This window comes from Caretta caretta, chromosome 5 (genome assembly GCF_965140235.1).
Source record: "Caretta caretta isolate rCarCar2 chromosome 5, rCarCar1.hap1, whole genome shotgun sequence".
In the NCBI taxonomy this organism is placed as follows: domain Eukaryota; kingdom Metazoa; phylum Chordata; order Testudines; family Cheloniidae; genus Caretta; species Caretta caretta.
The window spans coordinates 22,775,867-22,801,346 of record NC_134210.1 but is presented as its reverse complement, the minus strand read 5'-3'; the positions used below and the strand labels follow the sequence as shown (position 1 = coordinate 22,801,346).

Here is a 25,480-nt window from a genome sequence, read left to right as displayed (position 1 = left end):
CTGAGGATGCCACAGTGTACTTATCCGTGTGAAGAGAACTTAAAAACCATTATGGTTTTGTCAAATGAGATAAAACCAGATGGAAAAACATTTTTACAAATGGAAATGTATTTAATAATTGATAAACAGCATTTGGGTCACAGTAGAGAAACTGATTCATTTTAAAATTCAGTTTCTCCTATTGATTGTGTTTTATTATAAATCTTCCATTCATAAAAAGTAAGTCATTTATTTTTTAAAATAGAAGGAGCATGAGGAAAAGAATCTCCTCTGAACTATGCTCTGTGCCTGCTCAGTGCAGAGGACTTTCCTGAAATGATGAGGGCTGATGCCAGAGGGGCTCGGAGGCATTTGGCTACTCTCAGAAGTGTTCAGCATCTTGCAGGATGGAGCCCTGTCTGCTAAACACATTTACCATTTGAAGCTGCTTTTCTGAGTTATTCCAGGTTGATTGAAGGGGAGATGTTTTATTTCAGGCAGCCAACACCAAGCAATGTTTTGTTAAAGTACTCCACCGAGCATAAGTACGTTAATATTTGGGCAGTGCTTGGAAAATATCAAAGCCCTAAGTAACAGGTATTATTAATGATCACACGTCATGTTTGCAGGGCCCACCAGGCTCATTCGATTTTCTGTTGCTGATGATGGCAGACATCAGAAATGACATTGCTGAGCTGCAGGAGCGAGTGTTTGGACACAGGACTCACTCATCAGCAGAGGAGTTTCCATTACCTCAGGAATTTACAAACTATCATGACACAGTAGACTTTGGCTCTGGAGAGGACTACAAGCAAAGGATTGCACCCAAAGACTCTAGGATGCACAAAACAGCCCATCATTAGCTAGGTTTGGTTATATATAGCAAAGAGAGATGTTCAGAGTTGTATAATATAAAAATGCACTGATGATGTAAAATATATAGATAATTTTCCAGTTTTCTCTTTTCTTAGTCCCCATGTACTGTAGCTTTCTCTATTTACAGAGACATCTACTAGTGGTGGTTACATACATTCCAGCCTTTGTCAGTTTTTGTGCTTCGTGTATGTAGACATTATTGTAATAGAAATTAGTTGGCTAAGTGTCAGTCCGAAGTGTCATACAATGAGGGCTAAGGTAAAGCTGGGGGATGTGTGTGTCCTAAAACTACTTCTGCTTGTCCCTTAAAAATACCCCACTGCTCATCCAGTGTAGGCAGTCAGATCTAGTCAGCAATAGATTTCTGGCTGTGCAATGAGAGAATATGGTCTATACGTGATGTGGGGGTGGGTAAGGGAGCAGGAAATTTACTAAGAGGAAGAACTGGTGTGAATGAGACAAGTTTGCTGATTCACACAGATAAAATCAACCAACCCTTGGTGGTGGCAAAATGACTGTCAGGTTCAGTTATCTGAAAGGAGTGGCAATATACATTGTGGATGACTTGGGGTACACTAACTGATTCTGATCTCACTTACACCCGTGAAAGTCATCCCATTGAATTCAACAGTGATACACTGATGTATATGAGATCAGAATGAGGCCGAATGTTTGCAAAAGAATTTTCATCCAAGTTGTTTCTACCGACTAGCACTAGCATCTGCTGTCTGAGTTGAAGGTAACTGACGTTCTTCTAAGTGTAATATGTCACAAGAATCTTTGACTCAGTATATAATGAAGAGCAGTGAATAAAGGAGTACATATGACCAAACACTGTCGCTGGTGCTTGGGATGGCATGGGTGAACTCTGGAGAAAGTCACGTCACTGCCCTGGGGCCAGAGAGAAAATCGTTGTGTGAAAGCGGGATTGAAGAATTAACAGGGAACTCATTCCTCACACCTTTCCATACTGAAAAGTTGGATCGACAAGTTAGCGTACCCCTAGTCATCTATAACGTATATTACCTCTCCGGGAAGATTCCTGAACCTGGCAGGCACTTTGCCACCATTATAGTCTACACAGTTTTTCCAGTGTATTAAGCACAAGCATTTTATTTGCATGGTTCCTCTTCCTACAGTACTTGTAGTGTTAAGACAGCTTTCCTGTGACAAATGCAAAAGAAAACCCCTCATTGCTCCACTTCATCTCCAGGGCTTGTATGTTCTCCCTGGAGCAAGTATGGACAGTGATATAAAAGTATGGACAGTGATATATATATAAGCAGCACCTTTCCAAGATGCGTGGGTTGGTTGGGGCTTTTTTGGGGGGAGGAGGGGGGTCTCCTTTCATGTCTCCCTTCCAGAGGGCAATTACTGTAATTCCTATGCCAGTAGTACTGTCCATGTTGGCTACCCTGCAATTAAAAAGCCCTGGCTGGTCCATGCCAGCTGACTCGGGCTCGCAGGGCTCAGGCTAAGGGGCTTTTTAATTGCAGTGTAGATATTCAGGCTCAGGCTGGTGCCTGGGCTCTAGGATCCTGCTTGGTGGGAGAGTCCCAGAGCTCAGGCTGAACCCCGAGCCTGAACGTCTACACCACAGTTAGCCCGAGTCAGCTGTAACAGGCCAGTCACAGGTGTCTAATTGCAGTATAGACATACCCCTACTATATTAACCATGTAGTTCAAACTCTTAATATTAGCCCTGCAGTGTGTCAGCAAAGGAGCAGGGAATCTCAGGAAATCTTGAAATTTGCGAAATTTCTTTGCAAACTATCCTCAGATACCTTTTCAATTCCTTCCTATGGGTATATTTCTGCAGATCATATGCAATATGTTTTTTCTTCATTCCTGTTTTCTTGATCTTTTGTATATATCCCAAATTAAAAAGAACTGACTACATAATCAGTAAAGGTTAGGCTAATTACAGTAGCTCATGGACCTTCAATGCTCTGAAGAGTTTTGTGAGCTGCAGATTGAAATATTTTGAGAACCAAGCAGTGGGGGTTGGGGTTGTGGGAAGGAAGGTGTGTCCAGAAGTGGAATAATCTTTGAGTCATCATAATGGAAGACCTAAACTAGTGTTAGGTGAGCTGTATATGGCCCATTTAGGGCTTGTGTTCACTTATCAAGGAATGGACATGTGGTGAATCAATCCACCAGGGGTTGATTTAGTGGGTCTAGTGAAAACCCACTAAATCAACCACCAGTTGCTCTCCCGTCGACTCTTGTACTCCACTGGAATGAGAAGCATAAGGTAAGTCAATGGGAGAGTTTCTCCCATTGACCCAGTGTGGTGTGAACACCGCAGTAAGTCGATCCAAAGTACGACAATATTCACGTAGCTGGAGTTGTGTAACTTAGGTTGACTTAGCCCTGTAGTGTAGACCTACCCTTAGTTAATTTCATGGAGGTAACTATTTATAGTCACAATCTTAAACTGTATATATACCCATACATACAATTATGTCATGCACTTAATCTGCTGGATCAGGTTGATATTCTCCATGCATTAATAACTGCAGGGTTTTTTGGAACATAAACTACTGAACAGGATGTTTTGGAAATCAATCAAGATTTTTTCCCACCACAGAAAATGTGATCTAAAATAAGGCATTGGTTTTAGTTCTCGGCTTTGTTTTTTCAGTTCTAGGAAAACAGCAAATTAAAGCTTCTGGACACCCAAAGGGACAGATTGCCCTGGTGTGCAGCAATACCCATGGGAGGAGAATTCTGACCCTGAATCAGGAAGTTGCTTAAACACATGCCTAACTTTAAGTGTGCAAGTAGTCCCATTGACATCTATGACATATGTTTAAGTACCTTCCTGAATCTGGGCCTTAGTAAGGTTCCCCTAGTGGAATGTCCATCATGTCACTCCAATTGGTTGGGCACAAGGTTTTCTGCAGGCCCTTGTCCCCAGTGGAACAGGCATGGGGAAGAGCCCCCACAACCTGTGTATAGGGCTCTTCCAGGGGCCAAGGCCATCCATGCCTCTCCCACTCATGCCTCTCCAGCCCAGAAGATAGGGTTGGAAGAGACCTCAGGAGGTCATCTAGTCCAACCCCCTTCTCAAAGCAGGACCAACCCCAACTAAATTATCCCAGCCAGAGCTTTGTCAAGCCAGGCCTTAAAAACCTCTAAGGATGGAGATTCCACCAGTTCCCTAGGTAACCCATTCCAGTGCTTCACCACCCTTGTAGTGAAATAGTTTTTCATAATTTCCAACCTAGACCTCCCCCACTGCAACTTGAGACCATTGCTTCTTGTTCTGTCATCTGCTACCACTGAGAACGGCCCAGCTCCATCCTCTCTGGAACCCCCCTTCAGGTAGTTGAAGGTTGCTATCGAATCCCCCCTCACTCTTCTCTTCTGCAGACTATATAAGCCCAGTGCCGTCAGCCTCTCCTCATAAGTCATGTGCCCGAGCCCCCTAATCATTTTCGTTGCCCTCCGCTGGACTCTCTCCAATTTGTCCACATCCCTTCTGTAGTGGGGGGCCCAAAACTGGATGCAATACTCCAGATGTGGCCTCACCAGTGCCGAATAGAGGGAAATAATCACTTCCGTCGATCTGTTGGCAATGCTCCTACTAATGCAACCCAATATGCTGTTAGCCTTCTTGGCAACAAGGGCACACTGTTGACTCATATCCAGCTTCTCATCCACTGTAATCCCCAGGTCCTTCTCTGCAGAACTGCCCCTTAGCCAGTCGGTCCACAGGCTGTAGCGGTGCATGGGAGTTTTCTGTCCTAAGTGCAGGACTCTGCACTTGTCCTTGTTGAACCTCAACAGATTTCCTTTGGCCCAATCCTCCAATTTGGCTAGGTCACTCTGGACCCTATCCCTACCCTCCAGCATATCTACCACTCCCCATAGCATAGTGTCATCCGCAAATTTGTTGAGGGTGCAATTCATCCCATCATCCAGATCATTAATGAAGATGTTGAATAAAACCGGCTCCAGGTCCGACCTTAGGGAACTCTGCTTGATACTGGCTGCCAACTAGACATGGAGCCATTGATCACTCCCCGTTGAGCCCAACAATCTAGCCAGCTTTCTGTCCACCTCATCTGTGGCAGCCCAGTTCTGGGGAAGCTATGCTGAATGGGCTTCCCTTTTTGGCCACTCCCTTTGTGGCATCCTTAAAAGGAGGGTAACCATGGAAAATGTTACGTGGCCTAAGGTGTTACTTCTTGAGCAAACACGCTGTAGATCTCTGGGGTAGGAGATTTAACTGAGCAATACTTCTGGTCTCATCCTTGGGCTTCCTTCTCCCCCTGCCCCGCCCCACCACAGATTCACAACCCCACAGAGGGCCTTGGTTGGGTCCCAGGGACTTGGGGGATGGTGCTATTGAGCAAGGTCTGCCATTTTCACGTTGCAGCAGGAGTTCCTCTGGCAGCGTGACCTCTTCTGGGATGATCTAGCCCTAGGTGTGCTTACAGAGCAGAGATCTTTGGGAGGGACTTTTCTTCTTATATTTTCAGTTAACCATATGATAGTTTTCACAATAAAGGAGTTGTAGCAGAAATTGTTCAGTTTAGGATTCTGAGAGAGAGACTTATATACATACACACGCCCACAAATCCTCAGAGAAAAAGGTAAGGTATTAGGTATTTTCTGTGACCTACCTGAAGCACTAAAAATCCAGATAAGATAAATCGATTCAAGACGAGTAAGTAAATTACTTACTCCTTTATAATTCTTAAAATAACAAAAAAAAAACAACCAAGTTCCCAACATATGGATACAGCAACAGTCACCCTTCTGGCTAGTTTCATTACTTAGTCTCATGCACATGACAACTTTTGTTTCATCTCCTAAATACCATGTATAATTTTATTAGAAAGAAATATTATTTTGATGAATTAAAAATGTGCTAAGTTTAAAAGAGAAGGATACTAAGGTGAAAAGTTCATTATTTTATTAATATTGGAAATAAATATTTAATTGAAACATTTTCAGACATATGTAGTAATGGGCAGAATTCATATTGTTAATGGGTTGGTATTAGTTTTTAACAAAATTAGATCAACAAAGCTGGAAGAAATTTTTGAGTCTCCCAACAGTGTACAAAGTCAATATGAGATTAGCCATTCGTGTAAAGCTGGAATAGTAGAGCAAAAAGTACGGTCTGAAAATGTCCAGTGTAGTCATGGTAAATCAGAAAACCAGGGGGAAAAAAGAAGTTGAAGTAGTGTTCAAGTAATAGCTTGTTGTATCACAGTGTAAAAGAGTCTCTAATCAAGTCTCTTCCTGGTTGTATTTCATAGTTTATAAATTAGAACCCCACTGATGTCATGGCAGATGAGCATTGGGTCCATGAATTTGTTTTTAATTTGCCAGGACTCACAATTTTGTTCCAGTTATACATTTTTTACACTGCTCATGTTATTTATAATAAGTATATGAAATACTAAGATGCGTATAAAAATGATTATATGATGTACTCTTAATAACAAAGATATTTTTCTTATGCTGTTGGGAGTTGCTTTTGTTACAAATCTTTTCCCTGAAACTTTCCAGGTTTTGTTTTGGTAAAAACAAAATGGCTAGGAGTTACAAAAGAATATCAGCCCCCTGAAACATGAGTCAGATTCCTGTTTATTATTTCACATGTAACAAAGTATGTTATACAGGCCCTTCTGTATCAAAATAGAGAAATCTATTACTAAATCTTTTCAGATGGCGCACAATGTTATTCATTAGAGCTGGTCAGAAAATGGGGGTTTTTTTCCATGAAAAATTTCAACTGTTAGACAAAAAAAATCAAAGCCTGAAATTTTTCAGCCAAAATCTTTCAGATCAATGCTGAATATTTCAAATTAGAAATGCTGCCATAGTGCCTCATGGGCATTGTAGTTCAGGTGTCTCATGCCCTCCTTAGCTTCTATGGGCTGGGCTACCTGGGCAGACCACATCTCCCATGATGCACCAGAGTCTCCCCTCTTGCTGAGATGCCACAGTGCATCATGGCTGTCCCAGCTCTTATGAGACACACTGGCAGTATTTCTAAATCAAAATTTTGGGGGTTTTGACCCAAAAAGGAAAACCTTTTGGTTTTCAGGTGGTCAGTTTTTTGACAAAGTGTCAAAATTTTCCATGGAAAGCAAACACCTTTTGTGAACATTTTCGCTTTGTCAAAAAACAAGCAATTTTTCATCAAAAATAGTGTTTATGGGAAATTTTCACCCAGCCTTACCACTCATACCTTAGTAGCACTGTGAACTTCTAGGTGGTCAAAGTCTGATGAATATTATTCCCAACATAAAGCTGCTTTTTGCAGCAATATGTAACACCTGTTCATTTATAACAATTCTCTCTACCAGCGGACTGAATGGGCCTGCTCTCCCTGGACAGAAATCTTTACTTTGGGAAACTAGTTTCATTCTTGTTGGTGTTCCATGTATGTGGCCAGTTGGCAATGTGTGGGTGTGCGCACGCACGCGTACGCACTCATGCATGCACACATGGTCCTGCTTGATTTTGTCAACTGTTATTTGGGAGGAGGCAGCAGGTGATTGTTCCTGTGAGGTCATTAATAATACTAATTCATTAATACCCAGCTCTTACATAGTGTTTTCCACTTTTGATCTTAACTCAGCAGAATATGGTTCACTTCTAAAAGGTGGTTATGTAATCATGGCACCTTCTTATTCAGCTTGGTCCTTTTTTTGTATTCAGAGGTCTATGCACTTTGTTAGTGATAAGAATACAATGTTTACTGCTTTTCTCTTTGACTAGCCCTGCAGAGCCAACACACTTACATTGGAGTGAGCTGGCCATGCTCTCTCTTGTGCAACACCAGCCGAACTATTTACTAAGTTCCAGTCAGTTTCACCTGTGCAAACTCGGTGAAGCCACGGGGATGCACAGGTGTCCATGCAAAAATGGAAGACAGTGAGGATACACAGGTGTAGTGAGAGCCAGGACATTTATAACTAGCGATGATGCACAAGAAAGAAATAACTTAGCTTAACCCTCCATTACCAGTTTGGAGGACTGATGGGGGGCGGAGAAGAGAAACACACCGCCATCTTTTTATTCCACATTCTGGAGGGCAATTAACATGAAACTTCAGGAAGTCATTTTTACAGAATCACTTTTCAGAGTAGATCCACCTACCAAGAGTTTCAAAGAAATGGGAGTATGATACTGCTGTATCCGCACTGTATTGGTATTAATGAATTAGTACGTACTGCTATATCCACACTGCTGATCTTTAAAAGGTAGAGATATGTGTTTAAGGGCCCTATCGTGGTTTCCACACTGTTCCCACTGTCAAGCTGTCCTGCAGTAGCTCAAGAGCGTAAGCACCAACCTAAGGGCAAGCTGTTAAGAGGCAGGGCCCCAAACCCAAATTGGCCATGATTTCTATACTTCGATTTCAACAACCATTTGTTAAGTGTAAATGCCTCAGGCACGACAGCAGCCTAACCATGGAGTCATAGATAGTCCCCTTGCATACACTGATCTATCTTGTCACCTAGGCAAGCTTGCCTTTGTGATAGATTATCCCTTACACCAAACATCATAGCAGTATTCAGGTTACTCCCAGTCCCAAAGAACCAGTCACTTACACCAAGTCAATTGCACCTTAGAGCTCACACCAAAGATAACACTTGCACCCAATCCTTATAATAAACTATATACAGATTTATTAACTAGGAAAAGGGAATAAGAGAGTTATTGGTGGGTTTATATGTTTGCCTGCTTTACTCTTGTAAATGAGTTCTAATCTTAAGTTTCAAAAAGTAATAGCTTCTATAAGAAGCAAGCTCTATATGTCCTTTAGGGCTATCCCAAGCTGAGGATCTCTTGCTTATGCCTAGAAAACCTTGCCCTTGAGAATCTAAGCAGCATAGAGATACAGCTTCTATCTCTCTGCTGTCCCTTGTCAGGGATTTTTATTCCCTTCCCTGTTCTCTGAGTTGCCAGCTCAGCTGATGGTGGGAATTCATTGCATTCTCCTCTTCATGGGGGAAAGAGAAATCAGTAAAGTCTTTTGTCTGCTTTGATGATCCACAATAGTTTGTCTGGTGTTAAAGGGCTTTCTCTGAGGGGCAGGTCATAACACCTTTTATTGTAGGCCGGCATTTCAAGCTCGTTAATGTCTCTCTCTTGTCTGGTGATTTACACGGTTACAGAGGCTTACAATGCAAATACTCAAATATGACCTTACAGTATGGGATACAGATGTTATAAGTGAGAGCAACTCACAAGCATTCACTTAAGTCTAAACACATTCTTATAACTCTAATACCTATTTTAACAATACTAACCCACAGGTGAGCGAGACTGGTTCCAGCTCTGTATTTGTCAGTGTTTAGTTGAGATGTGTGGACCTCGGCATGACCTGTCACCTAGTCTGCCACCATCACACCCACTAGTGGACTACCATTGGTGCAGCCCAGCTGTTGCTCACAATGCCAATGGAGACTGGCTCCTGAAGTAAGTAACCCCATAGTGTCTGCACCTTCTCAGAACAGGTCTAGATGACATGGTGGTAAAAATGCTGGCAGCTGATTTACAATAGCACCCTGCCACTGTTACCACTGTTAGGAACTCCCACTGGTGCATGACTAAGAGAAAGCTCATTGTAGGCACAGTCTAAATCAGTTCTCCAGGTTTGTCTTGAGATCCCCCAGGACAGATCATGGTGATCATGGCTATTAGTTAAGATTCACACTGATTGTTTTGGTGCTATGGAGTTGAGGTGCTATTTATGAACTCTGACATTACACAGACCAAGTGGGGAAACATTTATATTGTGATAGCACTGTGACTGCAAATTTTGTTGCAAAAACATATGGCTATTGCTCTGGGAATTAGCCACACAGCTCCTGCTGACACTGATAGATAAGGACATGGCTTAAACTATGCGCAAAGTACAGAAAATGAATAGCCTTTGCTTGGTAGCACTAGACGTTACGTTCACAGCACAACACATTGCCTATTGAGAAACAGACTCGTTTCCTCAGGCCATAGACAAGAAGAAGTGAGAGAAACTGGGCCTTTTACCAGAAATCCAAATTTACAATCGCTTTCCATTGGTTCAAGTTGGGAAAATAGGTTTTGAACAAGGGAGCTAAGCTACTTGTTACTACTCCTACAGTAGACACCAGCAGAGGCAAGATGACTGATTCTACAGTCTACTAAAATTTCCACTAGGGTACATAAACCACATGAATTAGTGTGTCACTTAGGCTGAGGGTCCCAAGACGAGTTGTCAATAATCACAGACACGTTTTAACAAAGAAAGTAGCACTGAAATAGTCTGACTTGTTAAGCCAGCACTCAGACGATTCCATCATTTGTGACACCTGAGAACGCAACCTACCTATGGTCACCTGCTATGCAATTAACTGCTCACCTGAAGAGACTTTAGCCTCAGACCACAGCACTGTCGCATCTCTCCTTTCACAGCCACATTACACGTGCCAGTCATTTTATGAGAGTCAGAAACAGTTACATCAAACTGCTAATGATCCCAAAATAGTTTGCATTTGCTTTTACAAATAGATGTGCCTGGTAGATGAGGCAAAGGGCTGTCTTTCAGCATGTGAAGTTAAAGACAGTCTGGAGTACTTTCTTGGCTATTTTTCCTTTTACATTTTTCTCACTGTAATACAGTATTTAATCTGGTTCTCTGGACCAGCTCTGGCTCATCTTAATGACTGACATTGTCACATTTTTATTTAGTAACAATACACACACTGGGCCTGTTTCTGCTCTCAGTTATATACATGCATGAGTGTAAATAAGAGCAGAATTTGGCCATGTCACTCAGATACATTCTTGCCAGTGTTGTAGATGGCGCAGTTACAATCTGTCTTTCCTTTGTTTGCAGATTATATACCATAAAAAGTATATTTCAAAACTGACAAACCTATGTTTAAAAGAAATAGAGAGAGCCAGATGCTGGTACTTTCCCTTTTGAAAGTCTAGAAATGTGAAAGTTGCACAAATTAAATAATGTGAAACAAATTCAAAGAGGAAATAACAGCTGGAAATCATTTTACAATGAAGTGGCTTCAAAACACGATTCTAAAACCACATGAAAACGATAATCAGATTTCTTCTGCGTTTTGTTAACTAAACTATCAGCATCTTGAAGTCCTAAGGCTTGTCATACTCATTATACAAGGTTCAACACAGTCTGTGCATGAAAGCATTTAATGTAAATTAATTTGCTTTATGTCAGAATAAACATAATTAGTCATAGGGTCTCTTTGTTTACAGTTGGCGTATCCAACGTGGTTTGCATTTTGGTGTAGCAGAACAGAGGAGCTACGTTAGGGGAAGCTCATAGTTTAAAATACTGTGAAAAATGTCAATGTCCGAGGCAATATTTATTATCCAGTTGTTAGAATGGGGGCTGGGAGTCAGGAATGCTCTGTCAGAATCCTGGTTCCGACTTCCTGGGTGACCTTGGGAAAGTCATTTACCCACCCTCATCCCTCAGCGTCGCAGTGTGATGGCAGAATGCAGAGGTTTTATGCTGTCCCTGGCACACAGGGAAATAACACCCAGTCAGGCTCATACAGGTGTTTCAGGGAGAGCCCATCAGAGCCACTGTTCCAGGAAAAGGACAGGTGAGGCTGTTTGTTACTCCTGGGGCTGGTAAGAAACCCCAAGCTGGGAGTATTTTTGTGTTTCAGTTGCTGCTTGTTTTTTGGGTTTTTTTTTCTGTGACCAAGAAAGGACATTTTCCCTGGCAAAACAGGATCTGGCTGGGGGAAGAGAGGGGCTGTAGTTTGCGTGCTGAACTGTTTCACAAGCTCATGCATACTTAACACTGAAAGGGATGCCGTCTGTCAGCATGAAATTTAGCAATTACTTTGCCCAGCCCAGCTAGTGCTATGATGTATAGAACAAGGGACTCAGCAAAGCTGCTGTAACAAAAGATGTTCACTGTGCTGTGTACTAACCTTTGCTGGGTAACAGTGCAATCCTATTGCTGTAAATCATGCCCTCCCGCCTCACAAGGCCTCCCCTCTGTTCTGTTAACCCTTTGTTTCTCTCAGAAGAACCGAAACTGTAATCTCTTCGAGGCAGGGACTATCCTGTGTGTACTCCCAGCATGCTTGGGAGGTGTCAGATAAGGCCACTTACAAGAGTGAGTCAAAAGCAGTTACACAGGGCCCAGAGGCCCGCAGACAACTTTTGTGATATTACAGTCACCTTATCTTGGTTTTACCCACTTTCTATCCCCCGAGGTCGGGTGAAATTACCACACCAACAACCAAGGGCAGTGACTAAGGCCTTGATCCTGTAATTGACACTGCAGGCACACCCCTGCACCTCTGCATTGTGTTCCAAGCAGCTGTGCCCATACAGACTTAGTTGCATGATCATGCCAAATTCCCAGTCCAGGGTGCCTGGTATGGCATAGGAAGAAACACAGCTACCAAGAGTGCTTGCAGCTAACGGAGATTCTCGGCTAGCCCAGTGGCTGGGGCAGAAACCATGAAAGCAGAAGGATCTGCATGATGTCCCCGCTGAGCTAATGAAGTTCCAAGTATCCATCAGGATGCCACAGGAATTTGTTTCTCTGGGTTGGCCAACAATAACTGAGAAAATTAAAACAGTCAATTCTCACACAGGCTGACCAGATAAATTAGATGGTAAATGGGATGAAGAGAATGTCTCCTTATGTGTGCAAACAGCATCTAGCCCAGTGGGACCAGGCTGGATCCTGCAGCAATTACAAAGAATAAGAACAATACTATTCCCAGTCTTTCCGCTGGAGAGGTGATGTTCATTTATTACTTGGTTTATGTTTTTGTTTGTGGTGCTTTGTGTGCCTGCACACTGGCTGGAGCTGGATGGGATGACCCTGCTGGATAGGCAAGAATCATCCAGAAATTGCATGTGGTAGGCATTAGGAATACTCATTAGCGGTTTGAAGCAACTCAGGTGATTTCCATGGTGGGCAAGCACTCTGGCAGAAGACACCCAGAGATACTCTATGAAAGTGGAACCAACAGGAACTCAACAGGAGGGGGAGGAGTTTATAAATAGCAGGAATGGGAGCCAAACAGTACATTCAGTAATGGCGCAACCATAGAAGGAGTGGCTGTAAGTGTCGTGTTCCAGGGACTTTCCAGTTCTGTTGGATTTAACTGCAGGTTCCTTCACATTGTAGATGAAGAGGAGGACTGGAATGGTTGCAGGCTGTGAAAATTGCAGAGATTCAAGGGGAATTTGAAGGAGACTATAGGAACTTAAAGGAATTTGCAGCTCTACAGAGGTTTTGGAGACCACAACTCAGAGACGGAAGTGGGTAAATCCTCCCATAAAAGAGTCCTAGGGCACCATATGTATGTGTGTGGGCATAATTGACATTTTGCATTGAAATCTGGGGTAGGAAAAAACTTGAGGAAGACATCCTGAAAGTGTTATCTTTAAAAAGTTGTTATTGGCAATAATCACAATTGTTTTATAAGTAAACTGTTTTGCATTTACACACACACACTTGGATGGATTTAGTAAATGTGTTTTTCTTTAGAGATTTTTGTGTCACTTTTGTTCTCTGAGATTTAACTCTGTATATTTTACATAAGTTCTGAAAAGACTAAACTCTATTCTGTACCCCAGTAGAGAGGTAAGCTGAAGTACAGGAAAGGAATGTTATATTAATCTTAGCATAGTGTTTTCCCCAAGCCTATTACATAAGCACATGCTTAAGGGCCTTAAACACCTCCTCCATAGCTAACAGTAAACCATAACTGGCTTAACTTTATAATTTTTTTAGCTGAGTCTTGTTTTTTGAACCAAATAGAAGTTGTTCCTATTTCAGCCAGGCATGAAAAGAGGGCCATTTTTAGAAGAGTTATCAACTCTTTGCCAGAAGGATTTCAAGGAGTGTGTTGTGGCCCAGTTGCTGGATCTCTGTGTGTGGCACATCCACAAACACTCCCTACATGGCATGGCTTCTTCCAGAGGGGAAAGACCACGCCCTCAGGAAGTACTGGGAGGGGGTGCTTCTGACATGGCTGGGAAGGCAGAAAGGCCTAGCTCCACAAAGGGACTTGCGATTATGAGCGTCGCAGGGTCTAACAAATTACAGGAACAACACAGTGATCCACAAAGCCTGACTTAAGGGCCTAGGTTCCAATGAATGGGGAGAGACAGGTGCCTTAGACCAGCTGTTCTCAAGCAGGGGAGTGAGGCCCCCTGGGGGGCCTCAAGCAGGTTTCAGGGGGTCCGCCAAGCAGGACCAGCATTAGACTCACTGGGGACCAGGGCAGAAAGCCAAAGCCCCACTGCCCTGAGCCCTGCCAACTGGGCCTCAACCTGAAGCCTGAGTAGCTTAGCTTCGCGGGGGCCCCATGACGTGGAACCCTGGGCAGTTGGCCTGCCTGCTACTCCCAATACCAGCCTGCCTTTTACATGGAGAAAAACAGTTGTTGTGGCACATGTGGGCCATGGAGCTTTTACAGCATGTTGGGGGGCAGCAGAAAGACAAAGACTGAGAACCCCTGCCTTAGCCTGTGGGCCACAAAACCAGTATGCCGGGTGGAGACCCACCTGAGGTGACCAGTGGAAGATGCTGATTAGAAGGGGGTGTGATAAGCCGTGCCCCTCTCCTGGGGATAGGTGCCTAACGCTGGGCTGCAGGGAAGGACTTGACTCTGTTTGTGATCCACAAACTGTGGAAAGATAGGAGTTTGGCCACTTAACTCATGTGTGGGGCCTGATTCAGTAGGCATGCTCAGAAGCTGTCTAATGCTGAGCCTGGAGGGGGAGAGGCTCACTCATAACTCAGAGGGACTGTTGTATTAATTTAGATGGAATATAGGGGCTAAAGGTGTTAACATAACCCAGCCGCTGTCCAGCAATAAAAAAAATTCAAACAAGGGGTTTGGGGTTTGATTATCCATTATCTTTGAAAACTCGTGGCGAACCAGGGAAGTCCCGGATGACTGGAAAAAGGCTAATGTAGTGCCAATCTTTAAAAAAGGGAAGAAGGAGGATCCTGGGAACTACAGGCCAGTCAGCCTCACTTCAGTCCCTGGAAAAATCATGGAGCAGGTCCTCAAAGAATCAATCCTGAAGCACTTGCATGAGAGGAAAGTGATCAGGAACAGCCAGCATGGATTCACCAAGGGAAGGTCATGCCTGACTAATCTAATCGCCTTCTATGATGAGATTACTGGTTCTGTGGATGAAGGGAAAGCAGTGGATGTATTGTTTCTTGACTTTAGCAAAGCTTTTGACACGGTCTCCCACAGTATTCTTGTCAGCAAGTTAAGGAAGTATGGGCTGGATGAATGCACTACAAGGTGGGTAGAAAGCTGGCTAGATTGTCGGGCTCAACGGGTAGTTATCAATGGCTCCATGTCTAGTTGGCAGCCGGTATCAAGTGGAGTGCCCCAAGGGTCGGTCCTGGGGCCGGTTTTGTTCAATATCTTCATAAATGATCTGGAGGATGGTGTGGATTGCACTCTCAGCAAATTTGCGGATGATACTAAACTGGGAGGAGTGGTAGATACTCTGGAGGGGAGGGATAGGATACAGAAGGACCTAGACAAATTGGAGGATTGGGCCAAAAGAAATCTGATGAGGTTCAATAAGGATAAGTGCAGGGTCCTGCACTTAGGACGGAAGAACCCAATGCACAGCTACAGACTAGGGACCGAATGGCTAGGCAGCAGTTCTGCGGAAAAGGACCTAGGGGTGACAGTGGACGAGAAGCTGGATATGAGTCAGCAGTGTGCCCTTGTTGCCAAGAAGGCCAATGGCATTTTGGGATGTATAAGTAGGGGCATAGCGAGCAGATCGAGGGACGTAATCGTTCCCCTCTATTCGACATTGGTGAGGCCTCATCTGGAGTACTGTGTCCAGTTTTGGGCCCCACACTTCAAGAAGGATGTGGATAAATTGGAGAGAGTCCAGCGAAGGGCAACAAAAATGATTAGGGGTCTGGAACACATGAGTTATGAGGAGAGGCTGAGGGAGCTGGGATTGTTTAGCCTGCAGAAGAGAAGAATGAGGGGGGATTTGATAGCTGCTTTCAACTACCTGAAAGGGGGTTCCAAAGAGGATGGCTCTAGACTGTTCTCAATGGTATCAGATGACAGAACGAGGAGTAATGGTCTCAAGCTGCAGTGGGGGAGGTTTAGATTGGATATTAGGAAAAACTTTTTCACTAAGAGGGTGGTGAAACACTGGAATGCGTTACCTAGGGAGGTGGTAGAATCTCCTTCCTTAGAGGTTTTTAAGGTCAGGCTTGACAAAGCCCTGGCTGGGATGATTTAACTGGGAATTGGTCCTGCTTCGAGCAGGGGGTTGGACTAGATGACCTTCTGGGGTCCCTTCCAACCCTTATATTCTATGATTCTATGATTCTATGATAAACAGCGACCTCAGTCTCCTTAATACCATGGCGAACACACCATTAAAATCCTTTGACCATTTATTAAATCTACAGAAAAGAAGGGAAAAACAATTACAGCACTTGAAATGTAAAGTATTAACTAAGGCTTTCATTTTAACAACGTCTCTTGTGCCCTTCGCCTCTAGGTGGAGAGAGTTTTTAGAAGGAAAACCCCCCTTGTTTGACAGTCTCTTAGTGGTATCAAAGATGGTAACACCTGTCTTTTTGGAGAAAAGAGAAGTTAGCTGAAATGGGCTGGAACTTGTTGTTGTTAAAGTCCAATCCATTTCAACCCAGGTGGTGGTCAGGATTCAGCTAGACCAGTGGCAGGGGCAATGTCATCGGGGTCCCTCTCTCTTGCCTGGTGTGGTCAGGGTTAGGACCAAGAAGGTCTGGGGTCTCAGGAAGCCATGACGGTGAAGCTCACTCCCATAGCTAATTTTTGTCCCCACAATCTCTTTAAGGACCTGCAAAGGGAGTGATGAGTGGACTATCCCGCCTCCTTGTTATTTTGTCCACAAATTAGGCCTAGTTTCCGACACACCAATTTTGGTTCAGTGAGTTCTGGGTCCCACACTTTTATTGTTTACTGGCACGCTCTTAACACAGTCCTTGAGTTAGTCAGGAGGCCTTTTAGTTTGGGCTAATTCAGTCTGTCTGTGTATGTCCCTTGTGTACCTTTTCTCATTAATATTTATTATAGGTTATTATGACAACTGATGAACTTTCACTCACTTTTTACAGTTGAACTCACAATTTGCAGGCCCAGTTATCACAACAGCACTCACCTGAAATGTGGGAGACCGCCGGTTCAAGTCCCCCCTCCATCTGAGCAGGAGAAGGGGTTTGAACAGGGATCTACCACTTGTTTAGTTGAGTGCTCCAACCACTGGGCAGCGGGATATTCTGACATTGGGCACCCTCAGTCTCTACCGTTGAAGCTGTGAATAAATGATTAAGGAGTCATAAGATCCCGAGAGAGAGAGAGCATGCCTTGATAGCCCGATGGTTAGCGCACTCACCCAGGCTGTGAATGACCAGGATCTAGTCCCCTGCTCCAATGACCCTTTAATTATTTATCCAGAGTACACAGCTTCAGTGGTTTGAGCACTCACCTGAGAGGTGGCAGACCCCTGTTAAATCCTTTCCCCCCTCAGGCAGAGAGAGCACTTGAACTGGGGGTCTCCCAGTTGACTATCCTAACCACTAGGCTAAAAGTTATAAGGGAGGTCCTCCTCCATCCTCCCCCATTTTCTTGCAAAAATAGTGTTGGCTCCTTACTCCAGAAGAGGGATCCTGGGTGAGAATCGCAAGCAGAGATGGGCGCCCCCTTGCAACCTGGACCATGGGCGGTGGGTATCGTAGGGAGAGGGAGGCTGTGCCTCCCCAAACAACCTGGCATGGCCTCACCCACACTCCACCCCCAGGGGCGGGGGAAACTCCGGGGCAGAAGAGGCTGGGCCTTGGACAGAGCGGGAGGGACCGGGGGCTAGCCTCCCCTAAGGTGTGTTCACCTGCCACCCATGACCTGGACTAAGGTGCCTCTATCCGTGAGAGAGGTGGGACTTAGCACACCCCTCTGGTTAGCATCTCCCATTAGCTAGCTCGGGCAGGTCCCTGCCTAATGTGCTGGCTTCTGTGAATCACAATTTAAAGCACCTATCTCTCCCCAGTCATTATAGAGAAACCTAGGCGCCTAACTCAGGCTTTATGCATTGCAGTGATTTTCTATGTGCCTAACAGTTAGATGCTGTGACGTGCAGTGTCAAAAACACCTAATTCCTTTTGTGCATCCAGGCCTTGGTGGTTAAAATACAGGCAGCTACATCTACGCTACCATTCCCATTGAAGGTACCACCGATGGAGCTGGACTGGTAGTAGCAACTGTGAGAATTTTTAGGAGAATCAATCTCAGGTAGAAAATGCTTTTGATTTTTGATTTGTCTTGCTTTAATGTACGGTTCTACCGTCTTCCCTATAAAGTTACACTATGTACTTTACAGTGTGTTTCACACATTCTTCAAATTCATCTTGTGCATGTTGACTTGCTTATGGAGTGTGATCATGGGTAGTATCCTGTATGTTACTGTTTTGGTTTCTGGTTTTGTGAGCTAGGGGTCAACTGGAAAGGAATATAGACTGTATCTGATCAGAGACTGATCAAGAAAGAGGTAATAAAATCAAGAACAGTTCTTCATCCTCCTGATACACAGCATCAAAATTTTCGAAAACACATTCCCAGAGAAAATGAAAAACTTGGTCATGTGTTGCCCAATATTTCACAACTCAAGTTACCTTGGGGAGCACATTTTTGGAAATCCAGATGGTATCACAAGAACTGATTTAAACGTTGGGGACAGGCAGGAAATTAAAGACGTGACAAATGAAGTGTTACATTTGGTTTTATGTAATAATGTCCTTTAAAAAAAAAAAAACAAAGGTAGAGCTTGTGCTTTGGCACAGAGAGAGACTCATAAATCCATCTCAGTGGAACAGACTGGTTTGGAATTGGGTTCCCCAGTGAGAAAGAGGGTAACTAGAAAGAAAACTTCCCTTCCCCTGGTTTTAGATTGGGCTAGCTGTGGCTGTAAATTGGTGCCATGATTTGGTAGGTGGGCTGGCGCGGGAAGGAAATGATATTTCACTCCAGTAAGATATTTTTTACTGTTCGTATATCTTGGGACTGAGGACATGGGGACATGTCTAATCAGGAGCTACGAATAATAAACTACAGCACAATCAACATCTGTGCCTGGCAGCTGGCATCAGATCTAACCGGGGTAGTGCTAATCTGTAGATTTTTGGCTGTGAACAAAGGATGTTCCACTGTCTATTTCAGCCACTCAAAAGAACTCACATCCACAGCACTGGCTCAGTATGTCGGCAGACGCAACAATAATGCACAGTGTATGACATGAGTCCATTGCTTGCTCTCTCTTCTCCCCATTTCTATTTTCTTTCTCAGTATACTTGAATTCATTGTCAGGATCTGGCTTGACAGGCTCTAGCCACAATCCTCTAGCCAGAGGAGAGGGTCAGCATACACAGCTGCAGTGTAAGTGTCCCCAGCACCACCAGTCTACTTTATCCTTTACCTGGAAGGACCCTCAGTTTGGCTGGAATCTCTCACCTCCCTGACCTCCAGGCACTGCTGTTTGATTCTGTCCTGCTATAGTATAATCCCTTCATATCAGCTGCATAAAAGGGAATGTTTGGAGTTAGTCTTAGTGGGGTGAGGCTATGGATCCATGGGTTTTGGAGGCAGGAAGCTCAGAAGAAAGAACTATATTTTCACTCTCCTCAGCTGTTGCCTTTCTTACTTATATACATAGAGTAATGGACCTAACAGGCTTTTCCACCTCTAGCTTCTATGATTAATCAATCACTTCTCTTTATAGGGTGCTCTTCTGGCAGGTACCTCTGAACACTTCCCAACAGTGCAAAACAGGGAGCCATCTGGGAAGCTTGACCTTAGGCACTGTGGGATCAAGCCTTTGATAAACGAATGCAGAACTAATTAAATAAAATGTCAACTAATTGAAAGCTGTAGGAGACTCTGCGTAAGTCGCCAGAGTAAGGAGATTCCACAGGCAGGGAGCATAATGGGAAAAGCAACGGGTGACCAATGCTTCATATCAAGAGGCACATGAAACTACCAGAAGAAATTACTGGGTGAAAATAATCATCCCATGCAGAGTCAGCTAAATAACTAAAAGACGCTCTAGAGTTCCTCAAAAAGAAAAGAAGTACTTGTGGCACCTTAGAGACTAACCAATTTATTTGAGCATGAGCTTTCGTGAGCTGTAGCTCACGAAAGCTCATGCTCAAATAAATTGGTTAGTCTCTAAGGTGCCACAAGTACTCCTTTTCTTTTTGCGAATACAGACTAACACGGCTGTTCCTCTGAAATCTAGAGTTCCTCGTTACCTTCTGTATTAAAAGTCAGTTACAGTGCTGTATTTCCATGGCTCCCCAGCAGATGGCACAGTTGAATCATTAGGGAAATTCAACGTGTCCATATTTCCTCGATTAAATTGCCCTAAGGTTACCATGTCCAGTCTGTCTTTGTTCCCAATTCCACACATAGTGGTACAGTGCTAGCAGTTCCAGAGTGTACCCAATCAAAGGCATGAGGAATTATTAATTATTATTATTTTATTTTATTTATTGTCAGGGTTCCCTCCCCGCTCTGAACTCTAGGGTACAGATGTGGGGACCCATATGAAAGACCCCCTAAGCTTATTTCTACCAGCTTAGGTTAAAGACTGGAAATAAGGTGTAAATTTTTAATGATGAGAGTAATTAACCATTGGAACAACTTGCCATGGGTCAGGATGGAGTTTCCATCACTGTCAGCTTTTAAATCAAGCTTGGATATTCTTCTGAAAGATCTGCCCTAGGAATTATTTTGGAGAAATTCTACGCCCTGTGTTATACAGGAGCTCAGACTAGATGATCACAGTGGTCCCTTCTAGCCTTGGAATCTATTAATCTATGACGAAGTTTAACTTTAACTCAGAATTTCCTGGTTTTCCAGTGCCTGTTTATTGATCTTTACAATGTTTTTCTGAAGTGTTTCGTTCTAACCTTTAAATAAGTGGTATTGTACATACGCTTGACCTTTAACTTTAGAATAACAGAGCTTTTTGTTTGGGAATTTACTTCGTTTTCAAAAACATATTTCAGAATTGCTGAGTGAGAGGAGCCTTGTCCCTGTCTTTTGTCCCCTACTACCTGGCATTACACTAGAGGAACGCCCTGAATTACAATGCCCCGTAGAGTTTGGGAGCATCAACAGGCTCACACTCCTACTGCCATTTCCCTATGAAAGGTACTAGCTCTCATGGGTGATTCTCTGTGCTGTGCTCATTCAGCTCACATTCCTTCAAAGTGTATTTATTCCACACCCACTCACTCCGAAATCATTTGGCCACACCAGGTTCACACCAGGTTCACTTCTGAGGGACTGGTTTCAGAGGAACAGCCGTGTTAGTCTGTATTCGCAAAAAGAAAAGGAGTACTTGTGGCACCTTAGAGACTAACCAATTTATTTGAGCATGAGCTTTCGTGAGCCACAGCTCACTTCATTCATCTGAGGGACTGTCACTGCAGCTCTCCAAAGCTCTGTGGGTGGCCATTGGTGCTAGCAGTGTTGCAGCCCTGTGGATAGTCTGTGTTCACAGGGGTTTCCCTGGCACAGGTTAGACACTTACAGACACATTGGAGGGCGGAGATGGGAAAGTATTTGTGACAGAAGAGGTGCCTTAGTCAGATTGGCCTTGTGTCCTTTTTTGAATTTACAGTTAATATCTTCCTTGGCTCTGCATCTTCCTGTCTATTGATGTCATCCCGAAAGCATTTTCTGTTCTTTAAAGGATGCTTTTTTTTTTTAGCCCTAATAAGCTCATGTGGAAGCTTAACCATGTAGTTTTTCTCTACTCATTGCCTTTTCTTTTTAGAGGTACTCACACCTTCTGTGCCTCAAAGATGACGTTCTTTGCGAGATTCCAAAACTCTGTGGTTTGAGTTTTTATTTTTTGTTTTAACCCTTCAGCCTGTTATTAACAATTTTCCTCCTCATTTTAAAAATCTACCCATTTAAAGTTCATAGTCACTGAGTCACCTGTTTCAGAAAGTCACCCTGCATTACAGTGTCAACCCTAACTGTGCACAGGGCACTTTTAATCACGGGAGTGCCCTACACTTGCTGCCGTTATTAACTCTGATGTATTTCACAAGGCTGAGTTGTGAGTTAGCGCCTCCCAAATAGCATGTGAGAATAATTACTTCCCCTAACCAGGCCCCAGCGGCCATTCAACCAGTGTGTGCTTGGCTAGTTAAAATTACCCAGTGGTGCCAGCAGGTCCTGCAACTTCCTTACATTCTTTTAACATCAAGAGGTTATCATTTTTCTCATCCTAGACTTTTAAAACCAAAGAAAACAAAGGACAGGATATGAAGGTGGGTTGTACTTGTGTACTTTAGCCAGACTGATTCATCGTCAGCTCTGTGTCCCATTCTGCTCTAGCTCAGAACCTAACTAACCTGTATATTTGCAGTGGGGAAACCTCTTGGGTAGTCATTCTGCAATGACTTACCCCCACAAAGAATCTTTCCCTCTCTTTTGTACCCATTTTGTTCCCACAGGCTTTCATTATTAAGATTTCAATTGATTGTTACTGACATACACTTGAATCCAAATATTTGTGCTATTCAAAGTGAATTGCTCATTCAACTAAATGCTTGATTATGCCATGGCTCTTTTGATCCAAATAAATTGAACACTTGAGCAGGTATTCTACATAGACACCGGTCATATGTAGGAATTAATCAGTGCATGGACCACATGTGATAAGTAAGGCAGTTGCATAATCCCCTGTGAAGCATCTATATCTGACATGTTAAGTTACAGACAGAAATAGGAACAGATAGTTGTAGGTTAGCACTTTCTCTAGCATTAGCAGGTCAGGAGGAGAAGGGGCGGGGCTCATCTGCAGAGAGGAGTAAGAGAGAGCTAAGTAAGCCCAAATAGGAACATTCTGTGATTGTGAATAGTGAGGTGCAGACTATCCCTGTTTATAATGCATTCTGAGCTCCTGATTTTATCAACCTTACCATCCAACGAGAAGAACGTTTGGATAAATGTGACATTTTCGTCTGATCCCATCCCTCAGGCTGAAAGACTCACCTTTTACTCTAGCATTCCCCAGAGAGAGACCAGCAGTGCACTCAAGTGTGCCTAGTGATTACACTAAAGAGCGGGATGGAGATCTGACCTTCTCTTCTGAACACTGGCTTCAATTATCCATCTACAGCACCTGGGGACTACAGCAGTAGGCTCACAGGGACAGATGTATCATGTAAATAACTTATAACCACAGATAGCATCACAGCTCCCAGCATTAGCAAAAGTTACTATCACCCAGCTGATGAGGCTCTGAGTTTGTAAATCTTATAACTACTATTCTTTCTTGGAGGGGAAAAGAAGAAACAATGAAAGAACCTAGATCTCCGTGAGTCTCCAGCCTCTGTGAATATTTCAAATTGTAAAGACCAGCTAGCGTTGAGTTATGTTTGAGCTAAAAGGGTCTTACCATTTTTTCCCCATGTTAAATCAAATTCATTCATTTTTTTTTTTCACTTTTCCATAACTCCAAAAAGAGTGAAGGGATTTTGGCTAAAATTCACTTCTGGGCTGAAACCAAGCATTGAAACTTGCGGCTGAAAAGGAGTGAACCTCCCGCCTGAACCTCGTCAGCATCTGGAAACAAGGAGGGTTGGCCCTGCCAGGCAGCTGCTATAGGAAGACTTTCCTTCACTTCTTTCAAGTCTCCCTGACATCTCTTAATAATGCATATCCCCAATATATACATTCTCTGATATCTTGCTTCCCAGCCATATTTCAGGTAAGTCCAAGACACCGAAATCATCCCTGCACAGGCTTTTATGGTCCCTGTTTTCTTTTCCATTCATTTTGCATCTGACCTTTAACATTTCCATTCAGATGAACTGCATCTAACATTTTTGTGTATTGAACCCGATTTTCCTCTTTATGTTCTTCTTCTAATTCCTCAAGGCCTTTACATGATCAGTGTCACTGTTGGTAATATGTCCTCCTTGTTTCTTCATCCACTCTTATACTTGTCACTTTCTCCTCTGATTGCCTCTGTAAAGCTACCCTTCGCATTCTCATGCGCTTATTTTCCCCCTCCCCAGCGTATGGTCTCCTTACTGCTCTGCCTCTTCTTTTGAGGCTCTCCATGAACAGAAGGGGGCACTAGTACACTGCCTGTCTCCCCTATATGGGCTACATTACCTTTAAAATGACTCTTATTGCCTTACAAATCTAAAACCTTTCCGTGATCAGCATTGATTGGTTTTTTTTTTTTTTTTTGGCCAACTTTCCAATTTGCTACTGTCTACCCATCCCGAAGGCTGGTCAAGGTATTGTTCTGGGGGAAATTGTTTGCAAAGTCCTGCTCTTTAGAGTGCATCCTATTCTTTTATTTATTTTAGTTAGTTAGCTTCGTTTATATATTTGTCTTACTGTAGCACCTAGGAGACCCAATCATGGCCCACAATGCCACTGTGCGAGGTAATGTACAAAACAATAGCGCCAGCTCCAAACAGCTCATAATTCCTCAAAACTGGTTTACTTCCCAATATGTTTGTTCTGCTACAGTCCAACAGTACTGGATCAACTGCAGCTTTTGCTCGGTTTTCATCTATCCATGATGTTTTCTATCCTACAGTACCAGCTATGAGATGCCGACATGAGACCCAGGGTCATGTCTGCAAACTGTATTTCTGCTAGCACTATGGTGCCTCACTGCTACTTACATCTTTTCCTTACTCCCTCTATTTGTTCCCTTAGTGAGGTCTGCTCAATACCTTGATTCTGCAATTTTTACTTCAGCCTGGTTATTAACCATTTTCTTCCTCATTTTAAAAATCTGCCCACTTTTTCATCCTCATAATCTTACATTTCCTCAAAAATGTCATTTGTATGTGCTTTTATTTGTTTGAGTTATTCCTCTCTTCCTGTTTCTCTTTTTCTCACAGTAACTTAGGGCTTGCTACTCAGGAAGCATCATTACAGAAGATGGAAAATTGGAAACTGATGTCAGCATCAAAATAGCAAGAGCGAAAGAGACATTCTGGAAGAATAAACATCTGAGGAAAAGGGACATAAATCTGACGACAAGATTCCAACTCTTAAAAACTTACATTTGCTCTGTGCTAAATTATGGCTGTGAAACATGGACATAACTGATCATAAAAGAACAGTCAATAATAAAGAAATTACAATCCTTTCATTTATGGTGTTACAGAAGAATTCTGAAAATATCATAGATCATATAACCCACTACAAAGTATTGGAGATTATTAGAACTTGGCAAATGCTTGTGACAGATTGTACAGGGAAAGAAAAGAATCTATTTGCAGGACATGTTCTAAAGAGGTTCAGTGAGCGATGCATGCTTACAGGCCCTTTCAGGAAGATTGATGGCAGAAGAACACAGGCAGAAAAAAAAATTTGGGATGGGCGATGTGGTATCCTGTGTGGATCAAAAAGACTATTTATCCACATAGAGATTAACAGAGGACCATACAGAATGGGCTACCGTGATTGCAAACCTTCAGTAATAGAGATGCCACATAAGAAGAAGAAGTTTAGATCTACTGCTCTGTCATCATCTCAACCCCCTGTCCTAGTCCAGGAGTAATCACTTCTCAAAATAT

At 43.2% G+C, this 25,480-nt stretch overlaps 1 protein-coding gene across 7 annotated transcripts in view; it reads left to right on the top strand.

Moving 5' to 3' along the window:
• Nucleotides 1-25,480, top strand: part of CCBE1 (collagen and calcium binding EGF domains 1) — a 224,348-nt gene that overhangs the window by 180,398 nt on the left and 18,470 nt on the right. The window contains exons 11-12 of one of the 7 annotated variants that reach the window (XR_012668378.1): nucleotides 9,144-9,306; nucleotides 13,004-13,367. The exons of 1 other annotated variant lie outside the window; for it this stretch is intronic. Coding sequence is in view for 3 of the 6 variants with exons in the window: in XM_048851671.2 (XP_048707628.2) it covers nucleotides 609-842 (234 nt within the window). In the remaining 3 variants the exon portion in view is untranslated. Of the gene's footprint in view, nucleotides 1-608; nucleotides 6,332-9,143; nucleotides 13,368-24,799; nucleotides 25,057-25,480 lie in introns of those variants that run through there. 5 more of the 7 variants (XR_012668379.1, XR_007356898.2, XM_048851673.2 and 2 more) reach the window with 5 other exon arrangements.